The sequence below is a fragment of the Oncorhynchus mykiss genome, chromosome 4 (assembly GCF_013265735.2).
Source record: "Oncorhynchus mykiss isolate Arlee chromosome 4, USDA_OmykA_1.1, whole genome shotgun sequence".
Taxonomy (NCBI): Eukaryota; Metazoa; Chordata; class Actinopteri; order Salmoniformes; family Salmonidae; genus Oncorhynchus; species Oncorhynchus mykiss.
The window spans coordinates 30,263,129-30,281,465 of record NC_048568.1 but is presented as its reverse complement, the minus strand read 5'-3'; the positions used below and the strand labels follow the sequence as shown (position 1 = coordinate 30,281,465).

At 44.8% G+C, this 18,337-nt stretch overlaps 1 protein-coding gene across 1 annotated transcript in view; it reads left to right on the top strand.

The window, feature by feature from the left end:
• LOC110522476 (MAM domain-containing glycosylphosphatidylinositol anchor protein 2) overlaps nt 1–18,337 on the top strand; it is a 376,091-nt gene that overhangs the window by 276,764 nt on the left and 80,990 nt on the right. The window contains exon 11 of the mRNA XM_021600903.2: nt 11,149–11,297. Within this exon, the coding sequence (XP_021456578.2) occupies nt 11,149–11,297 (149 nt within the window). The remainder of the gene's footprint in view (nt 1–11,148; nt 11,298–18,337) is intronic.

Genomic DNA, 18,337 nt, shown 5'->3' with positions numbered 1-18,337 from the left:
AGTTTCTGGCTTTGTAGGAGGATACTTGGGCCTTTTCTGTCCCTCCCGGATGAATGTTGTTGTTTTGACGGGATTGCTTGTTTTTGGAGGTAATGAATTGGTTGCACTCCTCTTGGTCTCAAGTGCTGCAGCCAGGCTCTTGAGGACCTGATTGTGCCTCCAGGTGTAGCGGCCTTGTGAGAGGCTGGTCTTGCAACCTGTCATTATATGCCTGAGAGTCGCTGGAGCTGGGCAGAGGGGGCAGGTTGAGTCCTCGCCATACCATTGATGTAGATTTTTTGGTGATGGAAGCACATCATAAACAGCTCTTATGATGAAGCTGATGTTGCTTGCCTCCATTTGCCAAAGCTCACTCCAGTTGATCTTTCTCCTCTCCAGGCCTTCCCACCGCGTCCATTGCCCTTGTTTAGCAAGAGAGACAGCCTTTGCACTTCTTGCAGTCTCCTCCTGTCTGCGCACCTCCTCGACCACCAGCTTCCTGCGTTCAGATGTTGTTGCCTTATGGAACGTTGGTTTGCTTGCTGCCAGGCCAAAGCCTCCGCTTCCATGCTGGATATTCCCCACAATGTCTTGGTGTCTCAGGGCTGATGTTGCTTGCTGCACAGCCTTGGATGATGTCCATTTCCGTCCAGTTTGTAGGGGAGGTGCAGCCTTGCTAATGGTCTGGTCTTTGGAGTCCTTCAATGTCATCTGAAGTCTTACTTTAGAGCACTTGTACTCCTCCGTTAGACTTGTAAGAGGTAGTTCAAGGACCCCTTTGCCATAGAGGCCGATGTTACTCAAGCATCGTGGGACACCCAGCCATTTCTTCACGTATGAGGTAATGGTTCGCTCCATCTTCTCCACTGTTGTTATTGGGACCTCATAGACGGTGAGTGGCCACATTACCCGGGGGAGAAGTCCAAACTGTAGGCACCAAAGCTTGAGCCTCCCAGGCAGTAGGGTCTTGTTGATTTTCTCAAGACCATCGGCGATGTCCTGCCTTACTTGCTGCACTTGATCTTTATCCCGGAGGCTTTCGTTGTACCATCTACCCAGGCTCTTGATGGGTTGCTCAGACACCGTTGGTATCGGGTCATCTCCAATGCAGAACCTCACATCTTTAAGCTGTCCTTTGACTATGGAAATGCTTCGAGATTTGCTAGGCTTGATTTTCATCCGGGCCCACTTGATGTTATCCTGCAGTTTTGCAAGTAGCCGCCTGGTGCATGCTGCAGTGGTGGTCAGTGTAGTCATGTCATCCATGTATGCTCGGATAGGTGGGAGACGGAGCCCCTCCTTAGTTCTCTCAATGCCGACCACCCATCTCGATGCCCTGATGATGACTTCCATGGCCATAGTGAAGGCCAGAGGAGAAATTGTACAGCCTGCCATTATGCCTACTTCCAAGCGCTGCCATGTTGTTGTGAAGTCAGGTGTTGTGAAACACAATTGCAGGTCTTGGAAATAGGCCTTTACCAGTGTAGTGATGGGTTCTGGTACGTGGAAAAGTTGAAGGATTCCCAGAGGAGTTCATGGGGAACTGAGCCAAAGGCATTGGCCAGGTCGAGGAAGATGACATAGAGGTCTCTCTTGTCCTTCTTAGCTGTTTGGATCTGGTGCCAAATCATACTAGTATGTTCCAGGCAACCAGAGAAACCAGGAATGCCTGCTTTCTGTACAGATGTATCAATGTACTTGTTCCTTTCCAGATAAGTGGACAGCCTCTGTGCTATTATACTGAAAAAGATCTTCCCTTCGACGTTGAGAAGGGAGATTGGTCGGAATTGACTGATGTCTGTCGCATCCTTCTCTTTCGGGATTAGCACACCACCAGCCCTTCGCCATGCCTTTGGTATTATTTCCTTCTGCCACACTATCCTCATGAGCCTCCAAAGAAAGCGTAGAACATCCGGGGCGTTCTTTTAGAGCTTGTATGGTACTCCATTAGGCCCAGGAGCCGAGGCCGCTCTTGCTCTTCGGACAACGTTCTCTACTTCCCTCCATTTTGGAGGGTCAGTGTCCAGATTGAATTCTGGTGGTTGAATAGGTGGGATGTCATGTGGGATGATTATCTGCTCATGCCTTTTCATGTCCTGGTGGACCTTTTCCAGACGTTCTTCCAGTTCAGGCTTTGGAGTTTTTAGGATTCCGCACTTTTCCTTTGCGAAGAGATCTTTGACAAACTTAAAGGGGTTTTTATAGAACTATGTTATTGAGTGTTCCTTCTTCCTACGAAGTTTCCTTAAGTTTTCCGCTCTTCGCAAGGTTGCCAGCTGACATTTAATGTCTGCTTGGAGTAGCATGAGACCTTCTCTCTCTGCATCAGAGGCCTTCTTCCACTGCTTCCTCAGCTGCCTTCTCTCTCTGACAAGTATCTCGATCTCCTGCTGCCTCCTAGATTTGGCTGGTGCGGGTGGTGTCTTGTCACTTCTCCTTTCGTTTACTCCAAAGCGCTCTTCTCCGTAGTGGTAGATAATGTCTCCCATCCTTTCAAGCTTTTTCTCTGCTGTTCCTACCTGTTGTTCCAAGATTTTTGTCAGGTCGTTGTTGATTGTTTCCCACTCTCTCTTTTCAACAGCTTTGGGCCACTTCACACTCGGTCTGTGCCCTTTGATCTTTTCCTGTTTTAGAGGTCTCTGTGGTTGGGTGAGTTCATCCACCGGCATTTCTGTGCTTGTGTTATCCTCCTCGGTTACAGGGGTGCTGATGCTCTGCGAACTTTGGTTTGCGTCCCGTCGCTGTGCTTCATTCGACTGATTTGACTGGCTGCTTCGTAAGAAGTACTGGTCAATGCGAGGTCCCTGTCTCTGCTCTCCCAAGCACTTTTTCCTCCCTTGATGGATCCTTAACCCCCTTGCCGATGTTACTCTCTCCCAACCACAGCTGCACGCCTGAAGTGTGTGTCCAGCTGATGTTATGGTTGTCTCATGTGCTGTGTTCCTACTCGTAGTCGTTTCCATTCCTGGGTCCGTAACCATGTGATCAGTCATTGAGCCATCTTGCGCCCCAGCTCTCGCAGGCTCTAGGGGTATGTTCCTTTGTTGACTTTCAGTAGCACTTAGCGGGTGTCTCCAACATACTGAAACAGCGTCGGAGACTGCCAACATGGGTAGCTAGCCCATGACAGCCCCAGTGGGGTCTATTCCCTCCGGTCAGCTGTCTCTCCAAGCTGTCACACAGACTTTCCTATGTTGTCAGCTGTCCTTTCACAACAGTCACTGTCCAGATGATCAGAATCATAAAACACGGGACGAGATGTTAAAAACTGTCCATTGTGCCAATAGATGGAATGCACTCGCATGAGATTTGCCGTGATGTTGACAGAGTGGCATGGGAGGTTTATTTCTTAGACTGGGTTAAGATGTCAATTTTGGGACACATCCTCAGTAGTGTGCCTTCGAATCAGTGGGTGTTTCGGCCTTTAATCACTAAACACTCTCATCAAAGGTGGCCAGCTAAAGGGTGATCAAGCCTTAGCTTGTGTCCCATGCCCAATTAAGATGTCCCACGGGACTATGCAAGGCAGGGGCGTCCTCTTCCCTGAGCCAGTCCTACAGCTGACCGCATACCTCATATGCCCTCCTCAAGTTGGAGGGATCTGAATTGGGTTCTCAGGTGGGGGTGGGGTGGGGGGTCATGAAGTTATAGCTCAGCAAGGGTCCTTCCGTTTGATCCAGATCCACTGGCTGCCTCTTTCAGCTGCTTGAGAAACTGCTCTGACGGTCTGCCGCAGAGCCTGTCCATGGATTCCAAGTTCTTTCAGTAACCTGATGGTGGAAGAAGCCACGAATCTTCTGCATCCCACATCAACTGGCCAGACTTTTGCATTCCAGCCACGCTGAGTTGCGTCTGCTGTCAACTCTGTGTAACTCAGTTTCTTACGCTCGTAGGCACATATAACTAGGAATAAAGTGACTAGGCAACAGCATAGATAATAAACAGTGGCAGCAGCGTATGTGATGTGTCAAAAAAAGTTAGTTGTTTCCAATATGACAGACATTTGATGGACCTCTGATTGATTTACACTCCTACCAGCCTGCGGTCTGATTGGTTCACACTTCCCAGCCTGTGGGATAAACTCTGCTGATTGGTTCACACTCTTCAGACGGAGTACTATTGTAGCTGGAAGTCTCGACTATCGCTATTAGAAATCAACAGATATACAGTGGGGCAAAAAAAGTATTTAGTCAGCCACCAATTGTGCAAGTTCTCCGACTTAAAAAGATGAGAGAGGCCTGTAATTTTCATCATAGGCACACTTCAACAATGATAGACAAAATGAGAAAACAAAAATCCAGAAAATCACATTGTAGGATTTTTAATGAATTTATTTGCAAATTATGGTTTTTTAATACTGTATATCAAGCAGCCCACTTCAGCCCACCGTACATAGCACAGGAGGTTGGTGGCACTTTAATTGGGGAGGATGGGCTCATGTTAATGGCTGCTGCTCTCAGACAAGACTATTCTGAGTAGATAGCCAGAGCTAGTTTATTTTCATTGAGAACGCACAACGACTATACCACTAAGCTAAGAATGACGTGAATAATCAAGTTAATAAACGCTGGGTAGCATATCGTTAATATACTGGCAAGTTCAATGTATTATTATGCGGATTGTAAGGATAGCGTAACCAACACCGTCAGCCAACATAACGTGTAGCGTAAATAATTTGGAAAGTCATTACTTTATTACATTGCTCAACATTTTCTTAACATTTGTCATAATTAGTTAAAGCAATTAATTTGTTTCTGCTCTCGTCGGACTTCCGCCGCATATTTTCCGCCATTTTCTTCAAATCTTAAAACGTTGTGAAGCCACGGCCATTTCCTGAAGAATTGCATTAAGAGCCTTAAAAGTACGGAAAGTGTGCACTGCGTGTATACTTCGTATTTTGGCAAATGTAGTACGACATCTATGAACTTTTAGCATACTAACTCTATCTATGCTATGACCAATAAGCGTACTACATTCTCAATTTACATCACAAATAGTGCAGTTAGTGGGCTTAGTACCAAAAATTCTGAAATCTTCATCCCTAACTACAACATTTTCAGACAAGATAGAATGTCCAAAGGGGGCGGTTTTGCAATCTACTGCAAAGATAGCCTGCAGAGTTCTGTCCTACTATCCAGGTCTGTACCCAAACAATTTGAACTTCTACTTAAAAATCCACCTCTCTAAAAACAAGTCTCTCACCGTTGCCGCCATTTATAGACCACCCTCTGCCCCCAGCTGTGCTCTGGACACCATATGTGAACTGATTGCCCCCATCTATCTCCAGAGCTCGTGTTGCTAGGCGACCTAAACTGGGAACATGCTTAACAGCCATCCTGCAATCTAAGATTGATGCCCTCAATCTCACACAAATTATCAATGAACCTACCAGATACCACCCCAAAGCCGTAAACACGGTCAACCTCATAGATATCATCCTAACCAACTGTAAATACACCTCTGCTGTTTTCAACCAAGATCTCAGCGATCACTGCCTCATTGCCTGCATCCGTAATGGGTCAGCAGTCAAATGAACTGAAACACTTCAGCATGCAGGCCTTTCTAATCGACCTGGCCGGGGTATCCTGGAAGGATATTGATCTCATCCCGTCAGTAGAGGATGCCTGGTTATTTTTTTAAATGCTTTCCTCACCATTTTAAATAAGCATGCCCCATTCAAGAAATTTAGAACCAAGAACAGATATAGCCCTTGGTTATCTCCAGACCTGACTGCCCTTAACCAACACAAAAACATCCTATGGCGTTCTGCATTAGCATCGAACAGCCCCCTTGATATGCAAATTTTCGGGGAAGCTAGAAACCAATATACACAGGCAGTTAGAAAAGCCAAGGCTAGGTTTTTCAAGCAGAAATTTGCTTCCTGCAACACAAACTCAAAAAAGTTCTGGGACACCCAAAGTCCATGGAGAATAAGAACACCTCCTCCCAGCTGCCCACTGCACTGAGGATAGGAAACACTGTCACCACCGATAAATCCACTATAATTGTGAATTTCAATAAGCATTTTTCTACGGCTGGCCATACTTTCCACTTGGCTACCCCTAACCCGGTCAACAGCACTGCACCCCCCACAGCAACTCGCCCAAGCCTTCCCCATTTCTCCTTCTCCCAAATCCAGTCAGCTGATGTTCTGAAAGCTGCAAAATCTGGACCCCTACAAATCAGCCGGGCTAGACAATCTGGACCCTTTCTTTCTAAAATGATCTGCCGAAATTGTTGCAACGCCTATTACTAGCCTTAAACCTCTCTTTCGTATCGTCTGAGATTCCCAAAGATTGGAAAGCAGCTCTTCAAATGGGGACACACTCTTGACCCAAACTTCTACAGACCTATATCTATCCTACCCTGCCTTTCTAAGGTCTTCGAAAGCCAAGTCAACAAACAGATTACCGACCATTTTGAATCCCGCCATACCTTCTCCACTATGCAATCTGGTTTCAGAGCTGGTCATGGGTGCACCACAGCCACGCTCAAGGTCCTAAATGATATCTTAACCACCATCGATAAGAAACAATACTGTGCAGCCGTATTCATTGACCTGGCCAAGGCTTTCGACTCTGTCAATCACCACATCCTCATCGGCAGACTCGTTCGCCTTGGTTTCTCAAATGATTCGCCTCGCCTGGTTCACCAACTACTTCTCTGATAGAGTTCAGTGTGTCAAATCTGTTGCCTGTTGTCCGGGCCTCTGGCAGTCTCTATGGGGGTGCCACAGGGTTCAATTCTTGGACCGACTCTCTTCTCTGTACACATCAATGATGTCGCTCTTGCTGCTGGTAAGTGATCCACCTCTACACAGACGACACCATTCTGTATACTTCTGGCCCTTCTTTGGACACTGTGTTAACAACCCTCCAGACGAGCTTCAAAGCCATACAACTTCAAGGCCTTCCGTGGCCTCCAGTTGCTCTTAAATACAAGTAAAACTAAATGCATGCTTTTCAACCAATCGCTGCCTGCACCTGCACCTGCCCGCCCGTCCAACATCACTACTCTGGATGGTTCTGACTTAGAATATGTGGACAACTACAAATACCTGCGTGTCTGGTTAGACTGTAAACTCTCCTTCCAGACTCACATCAAAACATCTCCAATCCAAAGTTACATCTAGAATTGGTTTCCTATTTCGCAACAAAAGCATCCTTCACTCATGCTGCCAAACATACCCTTGTAAAACTGACCATCCTACCGATCTTCGACTTCGGCGATGTCATTTACAAAATAGCCTCCCACACCCTACTCAATAAATTGGATGCAGTCTATCACATTGCCATCCGTTTTTTAGCACCCAAAACCAAATCTTCCTTTGGCCGCCTCTCCTTCCAGTTCTCTGCTGCCAATGATTGGAACGAACTACAAAAATCTCTGAAACTGGAAACATTTATCTCCGTCACTAGCTTTAAGCACCAGCTGTCAGAGCAGCGCACAGATTACTGCACCTGTACATAGCCCATCTATAATTTAGCCCAAAAAACTACCTCTCCCCCTACTGTATTTATTTATTTATTTTGTTCCTTTGCACCCCATTATTTCTATCTCTACCTTGCACATTCTTCCACTGCAAATCTACCATTCCAGTATTTTACTTGCTATATTGTATTTACTTCGCCACCATGGCCTTTTTTTGCCTTTACCTCCCTTATCTCACCTTATTTGCTCACATTGTATATAGACTTATTTTTCTACTGTATTATTGACTGTATATTTGTTTTACTCCATGTGCAACTCTGTGTTGTTGTATGTGTCGAACTGCTTTGCTTTATCTTGGCCAGGTCGCAGTTGTAAATGAGAACTTGTTCTCAACTTGCCTACCTGGTTAAATAAAGGTCAAATAAACAAAATAGTAGGAGTATTCGAACACAGCTCGTGTGCCTCAGCTGCTCTATCGCTACCTCTTATTCACACAGGTACGTGTTCATTTTCTTTTATTGTCAATGTATCTCCTCAGTGTCGATCAGTCTATTTATCATCCCTTGCTGCTGCTTGAACGGACTTCTTCCCTTCTCTCACCTCCTTGGCTGCTCTTTTAAGAACCTCAAGGGGGGCTGCTTGTTTTATGTTTGTTTACACAGGATATGATGATGTCTGCTCTGTAACAATACAGATCTTGAGCTCATATTCATGACACATTTCACACCTACTATGCACATTATGCATAAAAATGACAATATAATCATCATTTGTAACAGATATGGTGGCCATTGGCTCAACTTGGCAAACATTTTGACTATATTAGCCCTCACAGCTACAACGATGCACTTTCATGCTAAGTTTGCTAGGTATAGGACCTAGTACTGAAACGTATAGAGACCACAGCTGATGTACACTTGGGTTAAGATACAAGAATCATGAAACCTCTTAATAACACAATACATTTATTTTACAGTTTCTTGGACCTAACTTGCTTACCATTTTTACATGTGGTTTCTTCCTTCACAGACTCACATGAAATGATGACCTGGCCAAGATAAAGCAAAGCAGTGTGACACAGACAACAACACAGAGTTACACATGGAGTAAACCATAAACAAGCCAATAACACAAACAAGTCAATGACACAGTAGAGAAAAGAAAGTCTATATACAGTGTGTGCAAAAGGCAATAAATAGGCCATAGGAGCGAAAAATGACAATTTAGCAGATGAACACTGGAGTGATAAATGAGCAGATGATGATACTGGTGTGCAAAAGAGCAGAAAAGTAAATAAAATAAAAACAGTATGGGGATGAGGTAGGTAGATTGGGTGGGCTATTTACAGATGGACTATGTACAGCTGCAGTGATCGGTTAGCTGCTCAGATAGTAGACATTATTCATTTTGCATATGGTTTCCTAGAAACAAGGGTGGCTAAACTAACCCTTTGGCTCAATTTACCCCACTCTACCCTACAGCACTTTTTTCTGTTCTGACAATAACACAGATGACCTTGTGGCTTCCATCAAAGGAAACAGCTTTATTGACAAAATGTCTGACAAAGATCGACACACTTCTGTGAAAACAAGTTTCTGTCAGTACAAAAGAACAAACACCACTGACTCCTCATCAAACGGGTCAAAAACAGGCCAAATCAAAGTTTGAGTCACATGCGCCGAATACAACAGGTGTAGACCTTACAGCAGTGGTTCTTAACCTTGTTGGAGGTACAGAAATGTCTCCAATTCCAGATACATCTTCGATCTTACTTACACAGTCGTCCAGCAGGGGAAAGTTTGCGAAGTTATTGTTCTCTGTTCGTCGTTTCCATAACGGTAGCTTTTTTTGAAAAGCCTTCAGGTTTTCCTCCGCTTCGATGATGTTGACTCCACTGCCCTGCATATTTTGATTGAGATGATTGAGAGCTGCGAAGATATCGGCCATGTACGCTAAAATGAGAATGAACTCAGAATTTTTGAAGCAATCTGCATGACAATGTTGGTGCTCTTGCAAAAACAGGGCTAATTCCACACACACGGCAAAAACACGATTCTGCACCTGTCCCCGGGATAACCACCTAACGTTAGAATGGTACAGAAGTACTTCGAATTCAGAGCCCATTTCTTTACACAGCTCACTGAGGATGCGATGCCGCAGAGCACTAGTTCGCACATAGTTCACGCATTCTACTACAATTTTTAATACTTCTGCCAGTTTTGGAGGCAAGGTTTTTGTTGCCAACGCATGCCTGTGCAGAATACAATGCGTAACAATGATGTGTTGTGCATCGGCTTTCACTTGCGCACCAAAACCAGACTTTCTTCCCAGCATCCCACGAAAGATTGTTGTCTTTGAAGAAGTCATCCACAAGTTTCTTCACATCGGCTGCCTTCGTTGTTGTTGTAAGAGGCTTACAAAATAAAAAATATTCCTTTATCACGTCGTCTTTCACATAGCGCACGAATACAGCAAGCTGGCTTAGATTGGAAACGTCTGTGGTCTCGTCGAGTTGAAGGCTGAATTTTGCCGGGCTTAAAATCAGATCTGCAACTACTTGAGCCAAGATGTCTTTGCTCATGTCCTCTATTCTGTCGCTGATGGTGTCATTTGAAAGAGGAATTTGGGATTTGGGACTTAACTTCAGCCTCTTTTCCCAGCATAATATTCGCCATCTTCAACACAGCTGGTTTTATGAGTGTTTCACCAATGGTGTGTGGTTTGCCCTGCTTTGCGATCAGGTAAGCAACTTCGTACGATGCTGTGAGGATCGATTTGTTGATGGGTACAAAGCCGAGAACAGGCAGAGTAGCCTTTTCATCGAATCTGGCTCTCTTCACCTTGAATTCAGCTAGTGTTGTGTTCTTGTATTTTCCATCTCCATGCAGCTTAAGGAAGTGTTTTCTTAGTTTTGCCGGTGCTTGACTAGAATTGCTCAACTTGGCATTGCATATCATGCAGTTAGGACACTGACTCCCATCACTTTCCGTTATACATGTAAATCCATATTGTACACATTCGTCCGACCACTTTCCTTTTTTGCTCGACATACTAAGTATGAAGGGATTAAAATATTAAGAAAGAAATCACAAGACGTACCATCATGACAGTCACAAGTCGACTACTGAGCGCACCAAATTCCCTGCAGCACAGATAGGCCAAGCGATGTAGCGTGATCACCTGCAGCCAATGATGGCCAAGCGGAGCGTGTCATCACGAATCATATGAATCGGATGTGTGTCTTGACATCCGCCGAACCCCTGAGACTGACTCACCGAACCCCTGGGGTTCGATCGAACCCAGGTTAAGAACCACTGCCTTACAGTGAAATGCTTACTTACGAGCCCCTAACCAACAGTGCAGTTTCAAAAAATACTGGTTATTGGAGGCAACTCTCATGGTTGATGCATTGCAGCAATTTTGTGGAGTAATAGTCAACATGACCTGTTTTCATTTTGGCAACCTGAAAGAAAAACGACAGTGCAGTATGTGTTTTTTTTTTTTTTTACAATGGTCAACTTTTTTTTTACAGCAATTCACATGGCCCTCTTATTTAGCTTGATTCAGTATCTCTGGTACATATGTGACCTGTTTCAGGAAACTAGGCGTATGACCACATATGGTCGGTCACATATGGCTTGGGTTCCTTATTCCCTTGATGCCACAGATAAAGCGGAACAGTGGAAGTTGAAATACAATAATATTTAATTAGTTGTAAATGTTTGTTTGTGTTTACAGGGAAAGCGTATCCTCCAGAGTTCTACTACGACACGTACAGTCCGCTGTGGCAGAACCGGCCTAGAGTCTATGGCTTCAAACTGCAGTGGACCCAGATGAACCCCAACGCTGTGGATCGCATCGTGGCCTACCGCCTCGGCATACGTCAGGTAGAAGTTTGTGTGTGTGTGTGTGTGTGTGTGTGGGTGTGGGTGTGGGTGTGGGTGTTTGCTGAACCTAACCCCAACCCTGGACGTAAAAAGGCCTTTACAGATGACAGAAGAATGACATGATAGAGAGAATAGCAGGAATAAACGTCATGGACATAGAGGCTCTCTGGATATTCCCAACTCGTTTTGTTCTCCTTGGACGGTTCCATCGGCCCTATGGAGAGAGAGCACCCTGTGGAGAGAGAGCACCCTGTTGAGAGAGAGCACCCTGTGGAGAGAGAGCACCCTGTGGAGAGAGAGCACCCTGTGGAGAGAGAGAGCACCCTGTGGAGAGAGAGAGCACCCTGTGGAGAGAGAGCGCACCCTGTGGAGAGAGAGCACCCTGTGGAGAGAGAGCACCCTGTGGAGAGAGAACACCCTGTGGAGAGAGAACACCCTGTGGAGAGAGAACACCCTGTGGAGAGAGAGCACACTGTGGAGAGAGAGCACCCTGTGGAGAGAGAACACCCTGTGGAGAGAGAACACCCTGTGGAGAGAGAGCACCCTGTGGAGAGAGAGAGCACCCTGTGGAGAGAGAACACCCTGTGGAGAGAGTGCACTATGTGGAGAGAGAACACCCTGTGGAGAGAGAGCACCCTGTGGAGAGAGCACCCTGTGGAGAGAGAGCACCCTGTGGAGAGAGAACACCCTGTGGAGAGAGAGCACCCTGTGGAGAAAGGAGTGGGTAGCCGTTGGACCTTTTTACCTTCAGATAGAGGAAAGGCTTCAGATAACAGTCAGCATTGATTGGTGGTCGGCCCGGGCTACTTTAAGAATGTCAATCTTTCTCTCTTTCCTCACTCTCTCACAATTTCTTATTCTCTCATCCTCTCTCGTTCTCTTTTTCTCTCTTCTTGTCTGATTTCTCTTTCTCTCAGTCTCACACTTCCTACATCGTGGTGAAAGACAACAGTCCCATGTCAAGAAGCGTTTTCTACAGCAACTGTTGTATCACCCAATTAAGCATCCATCCAGTCTAGTGGGCGTTTGTAGTGTGCTTGCGGTGATGCCTTCTGAATTGTCCCAGAGTGGATTATAGTAGTGTTGTATTGTACTTTATGGTATTGCTAGTTGTATTGGTTGTAGTAGTCTATTGTGTTGTTAGGTAAAAGGTTCAGCTACATAGCCATGTGAACACTGTTGTGCCTAGCTTCTATGTGTCTTTGCCTCAAACGTTTCACAATATTAGCATGTTGGTAGCGTGGTTAAACTGAGGCTTGATGCCACTATATGTGGTCTCTTTCATTTTACCAATAATAATCCCCTACTGTGACAAAGTGGCTCCCTCCTTATGGTCACAGCAGGCATTGACTTTCACAACATATAGTAATGTGGGCTAGGTCTCTACACAGTCTGTTGATGGGCTGAGAAACTGTTGATCGTGTCAGGCTTGATCACAATAACCACCACCATTCAAGGAAGATGCTGTATTCAGACATTGCTTTAAGGTCTGTATGTTGTAGTTTCTGTTGGCCTTTCTCGGCTCAGAAGAAGCTCTTATTCAGAACCACTGCATTACAGGCCACAGTAAAGCCTTCTGAACTGATGTCCTCACATCTCTGCCCAAACTGAGTGAGTCTTATACCTGCCGTTCTAATCTGTTAGTATAATTCCATATTTGTTTCCTTCTACACCCCGTCAGGAATTTACGCTTCAAAAACACATTAAAACCGAGCTTGTTTGTGTACCGCAATGATTTTTCTGTCAACGATCTCGATCGGCCTGTTTGGTAATAAATGAGGATGCGCTCGCGTGACTCGTTCATCCGTCGTGGGAGCCAACGATACGCCGGCTTCCTGCTTGCCAGGCAGGCTGTTGTTTGAGCCCTTGCCAGGAAGATACATTCACTCTTCCTTCGCTGGCATTCAACTGGTCCTTTTCACAATTTCACAGATTAATTCTGTGCCGGTGCTAAAATGGGCCCACAGTAATTCAGCAATCACATTAACATTCTAATCTGTTTTGCTGTTGTTTGGCGAGAGAAAGAAATAAGGAAATAGGTCTTCCTGTCTGCACTCTTTTGCTTTTGTGGTTTTTATCTCCTACCTTGCAAGCAGAAAATCGTTGTTTGCGAGAATATATTTTCTTTCCACTCCCCCCCTCATCTCAACTAGGCTGGGTATCCTTGGCCTCCCTACCTGCTGTGGTCTTAGATACAGGAGGCATACGATGAGAAGAGGTTAAGAATGGGTTTATCGCTAACATTTACTTCTCCTTCATGTTTCATCTGGGTGAGCCTCTCCATGTTTCATCTGGGTGAGCCTCTCCAGGTTTCATCTGGGTGAGCCTCTCCAGGTTTCATATGGGTGAGCCTCTCCATGTTTCATCTGGGTGAGCCTCTCTTTCATGTTTCATCTAGGTGAGCCTCTCCATGTTTCATCTGGGTGAGCCTCTCTTTCATATTTCATCTGGGTGAGCCTCTCCTTTCATCTGGGTGACGCTCTCCTTCATGTTTCATCTGGATGAGCCTCTCTTTCATGTTTCATCTGGGTGAGCCTCTCTTTCATGTTTCATCTGGGTGAGCCTCTCCATGTTTCATCTGGGTGAGCCTCTCTTTCATATTTCATCTGGGTGAGCCTCTCCTTTCATCTGGGTGATGCTCTCCTTCATGTTTCATCTTGGTGATGCTCTCCTTCATGTTTCGTCTGCCAAGAAATGATCTTGACCCTTTTTTACTTTTCCAATTTTCTTCCTTTGCGATGAGCGTTCTGATTTCATCCCTCTTGGCGATTGTGAAATCGATGGAACATGAACGAGTAAGGAGAAGAGAGGGAGCATAGAAGAGCAGGAGAGGGAGAGTGAGAGGAAGGGATGTAGGAGAAGAGGCCCCTTCATAAATAAATAAATGCTTAGATAACCCTGGTAGGACACTGAGTGGGGCGTGCTGAGACTGTGGTGCAGTAATGAAAGCGTTGGCACGTGGACCACTCTGTAACGGTATTCGTCGTTGGAAGAAGAGGAATCATCGGACCAAAGTGCAGCTTGGTAAGGGTTCATGCTTGTTTTTATTAAAACTGAACACTATAACAAAAATAAACAAGAGAATACCCAAAACAGTCCTGTAAGGTGAAAACACTAAACAGAAAGTAACTACCCACAAAAACCCTGTGGGAAAAAGCTACCTAAGTATGGTTCCCAATCAGAGACAACGATAGACAGCTATCCCTGATTGAGAACGATACCCGGCCAAAACAAAGAAATACAAAAACATAGAAAAAGGAACATAGAATGCCCACCCAAATCACAGCCTGACCAAACCAAAATAGAGACATAAAAAGATCTAAGGTCAGGGCGTGACACACTCTTCCTACACACCAGTCCTCCTCTCCTCTACCTGCTATTTATAGCCAGAGCAGACCAGCGAATACTACACCTGTTCTGTTCTGTTCCTCTTCCATTCCCACAGAATCATTATCAGTCCCCCTCACCGCTGCCTTTGAATTCATACTGAAGGCTGGTGGGCTTTATGCCTCTGTAATTAATGGCTCTCTGTTATCGTCTGGGGCCTGGACAGACAGGCGGACGGGCAAGCTAGGCCGGTCGGGCTGAGGAGAGACAGTGTGAAACCGTAGTTGAAAGGAAGGAACGTAGGAGTGAGGAGAGGTACAACGCAGGATCACAGATCACCTTGGCTGCTGTCTGTCTGTCTGTCTGCCTGCCTGCCTGCCTGCCTGTTCCCTTCTGGCCCTACTTCTGTACACTCACTACTTCAAGGCAAGGAAGCCTTTTCCTTTTTACTCTCTCTCTCTTTCTCTTTCCTTCCTTCTCTCGTTCATTGCAATGAGGCAATGACAGTCTTTTCCTTCTTACTCTGCTCTGTCTCTCTCTTTCTCCCTCTCTTTCTCCTCCTCCACAGTCAATTGATCTGTCAGTCAGTGTTGGATCAGTACGCAGGGTGAGGAGCAACACAGATCAATAGCAGCAGACTAATTACATGCAGCCAATCTCTCTCTCTGTCCCCCTTCCTCTCTCTCACTGCCCACTCTCTTTCTACCTATCACTCTCTCTTTATCTCTCTCCCTCTCTCTTTCTCCCTCTCTCTCGTAATATTGCGAAGCCACTTTGATTAGTCCTACGTTTCACTCTGCTCCCGCTCGTCTCTTTGAGCAACTCCTCTGATTCTTAAAGTTACCGTGCAAATCCCACGAATTGTTGCTGCAGTCAAGTGAACTTACATGTGATAAGGCACTCTGCCTCTGTCTGACTCCCTGTTAACAAACACTTTGAGTGAAAGGTAATGGCATACGCAGAAAATAATAATTGCGTCAAGTGGCGACGAGTCAAACAAACAATAATGGGGAAATAAAACAGAAACACCAAACTTAAGGAAGTTGAACAGAGACCCATTGTTGGAAATCACGTTAAAATAGTGAACGGGTTCTGTAATGAGCAATTGCAGTTCGATTTAATTATTTAAAAGACAATTCTGTTCCCTGATGGTGGAAAGATGGATTCATCAGCTTCCATTTGCTCAGTCAGTTTGAGGCAGAGTGGTTCTGAAGCCAAGATTGGCATTTAAGGCCTCCATCTGCCGTTAACAGCAGTTACTACTTCCTCACACACGCACACACACACATGCATGCACACTCACACACGAACGCTCCTGGGCACTCATATACACACACACACACACACTTCCTCAACTCTCATCCCGAACCCTTCCAATTCATGCCAATTAGCAGAGGTGCCTTTTGTACTCTGTGGTAGAGTGTAAATTAAAAGGGTTGGCGCAAGCAGTTACAGCCCGTGTACAATTATCAATAACAGACAAAAGCAGATTTACCTGTGAACCTAACTTAATGACAACTCTCAGTCGGTAATTACAGAGCAGACACACTCTAGTTAATTACTTAATTGTCTCTGGCCTAACAAACACACACGCACGTATACACACACACACACACACACACACACACACACACACATTGCATCATTACAAACTCATCTATCGCTTCTCTCTTTCCCTCTCTCCTCCCTCTCCCTTTCTAGCCTGGCTTCAAACATTCACACAGACATATGGTGACTAATTGTGATGCAGAAGCTGTTACAATCCTCTTTTCCAGGTCTCTGCTATTCTACAACTGATCTTCTAGGAGAAAATACAACCCTCTTTCCTCTCTGTCTTTCTCTTTCTTGCCCCTCTCTCTTCTCCCCCTCTCTCTCTTTCCTTCTACTCTCTCTCTTTCCTTCTACTCTCTCTCTTTCTTTCTACTTTCTCTCTTTCCTTCTACTCTCTCTCTTGCCCATCACTCTCTCTCTCTCTCCCTCTCTCTCTCCCTCTCTCTCTCGATCTCTCTCTCGTTGGTGTGCATGCTGGGAGTAAGTTGGGAAGCAGGAGTGACTGTGGGAGCGACTGGAATTATTATCACTCTATTGGGTTTCGGTGTGTATAAATGCATATACACTACTGTTCAAAGGTTTGGGGTCACTTAGAAATGTCCTTGTTTTTGAAAGAAAAACACATTTTTGATCCATTAAAATAACATCACATTAATCAGAAATACAGTGTGATCAATTAGCCTTTTAAAATTATAAACTTGAATTAGCTACTGTAACACAACGTGACATTGGAACACAGGAGTGATGGTTGCTGATAATGGGCCTATGCAGATATTCCATAGAAAATCAGCCCGTTTCCAGCTACAATGGTCATTTACAACATTAACAATGTCCACACTGTATTTCTGATCAATATGATGTTATTTTAATGGACAAAAAAAATAGCTTTTCTTTCAAAAACAAGGGCATTTCTAAGTGACCCCAAAAGTTTGAACAGTAGTGTATATTGAGTGATTTAGTTGTTGTAAGGTTATACTGTCTCAATATAACTAAGCACGTATAGGGATGGTGGGACAGTCGAGGTTGGTTTTCTCGAGGGAGCAACCAGCGGGAGGGGCTTGTGTAGATGTGGGGGAAAAGTAGGAAAGGAAAGCAGTGTGGCTATGGGGGCAATTGTGGTAGGTCAGGAAAAAAGAATAGGGGGGAACAGTCGGTGAGACTGTGATTGAGGTTGCTGAGGGGGTGCTGGAATATGAAATGGGAGTTCAAGAGGAGAGTGCAACAATGGAAAATTAAGTAGCTGTTTTTAAAGTACCGAGGAGTAAGTGGAAGAATTTAAGGGGTGGCAAAGGCTCTAATTCCAAGAGGAAGGTAGAGATTGATAAATCAGTTTAGGATAAACAGGTTGTAGAGGTGGAATTTTCTTCGGGGGACAATAGCGATAGTGAGGCATCTGATGCCTCACAACAAAATAGCGAGAGAAATGTGGTGGAAGGTATGGGATTGAGAAGGTACGCAGTTTTTTGAATTTGACAAAAGGAAATAAATATATGCAGGATTATAATGTAACAGATTATTTTCCTGAATGTTAATTGTTTATTGAATCTGCAACATTTCTGATGTCAAAAATAACGGTGGGAGGTTTGACAAGCCCTGAAATCTCTAGACTCAAGAAAGTGGTCACGAGAGTGACAAGTGATTTAAATTCTAAAGGAAATTAAAGAGTTCAGTCGCAGCCTTAACTCTGTAAAGAAATGTGTTTTCTGTCTCTTACTCTGCATTTTCTTTCAGCCATGAGCAGTTTTAAGATGTTTTAAACGTAAATGGGGCGAGAGACGTAAAAAAAGAGCCGTAGTGTATGAGTTACTAAAGGGAAAGGGAAGTGACGTAAGTTTTCTACAAGAAACGCATAGTAATATGGAAAATGAAGTTATGTGTCAACAGGAGTGGGGGGGCAGTGGTGTGTTGTCACAAAAACTCAAAAAGTTGGGGTTTGGCCATCCTGTTCTCAAGAGGGTTTTTGTCTTTATCATATGAGGTTGAGGGGAGGTTATTAAAAGTTAGAGCCAGATATGAACACATCACAATGTGTCTGATAAATGTATATGCCAGTAGTGGCAGTTGAGAGGGTTTGTTTTTTTAGAGACATTATCAAATACCATTGAGAAATGTAATACTGAGGATTATTTATTTATTGTTGGGGACTTTAACTGCACAGTCAG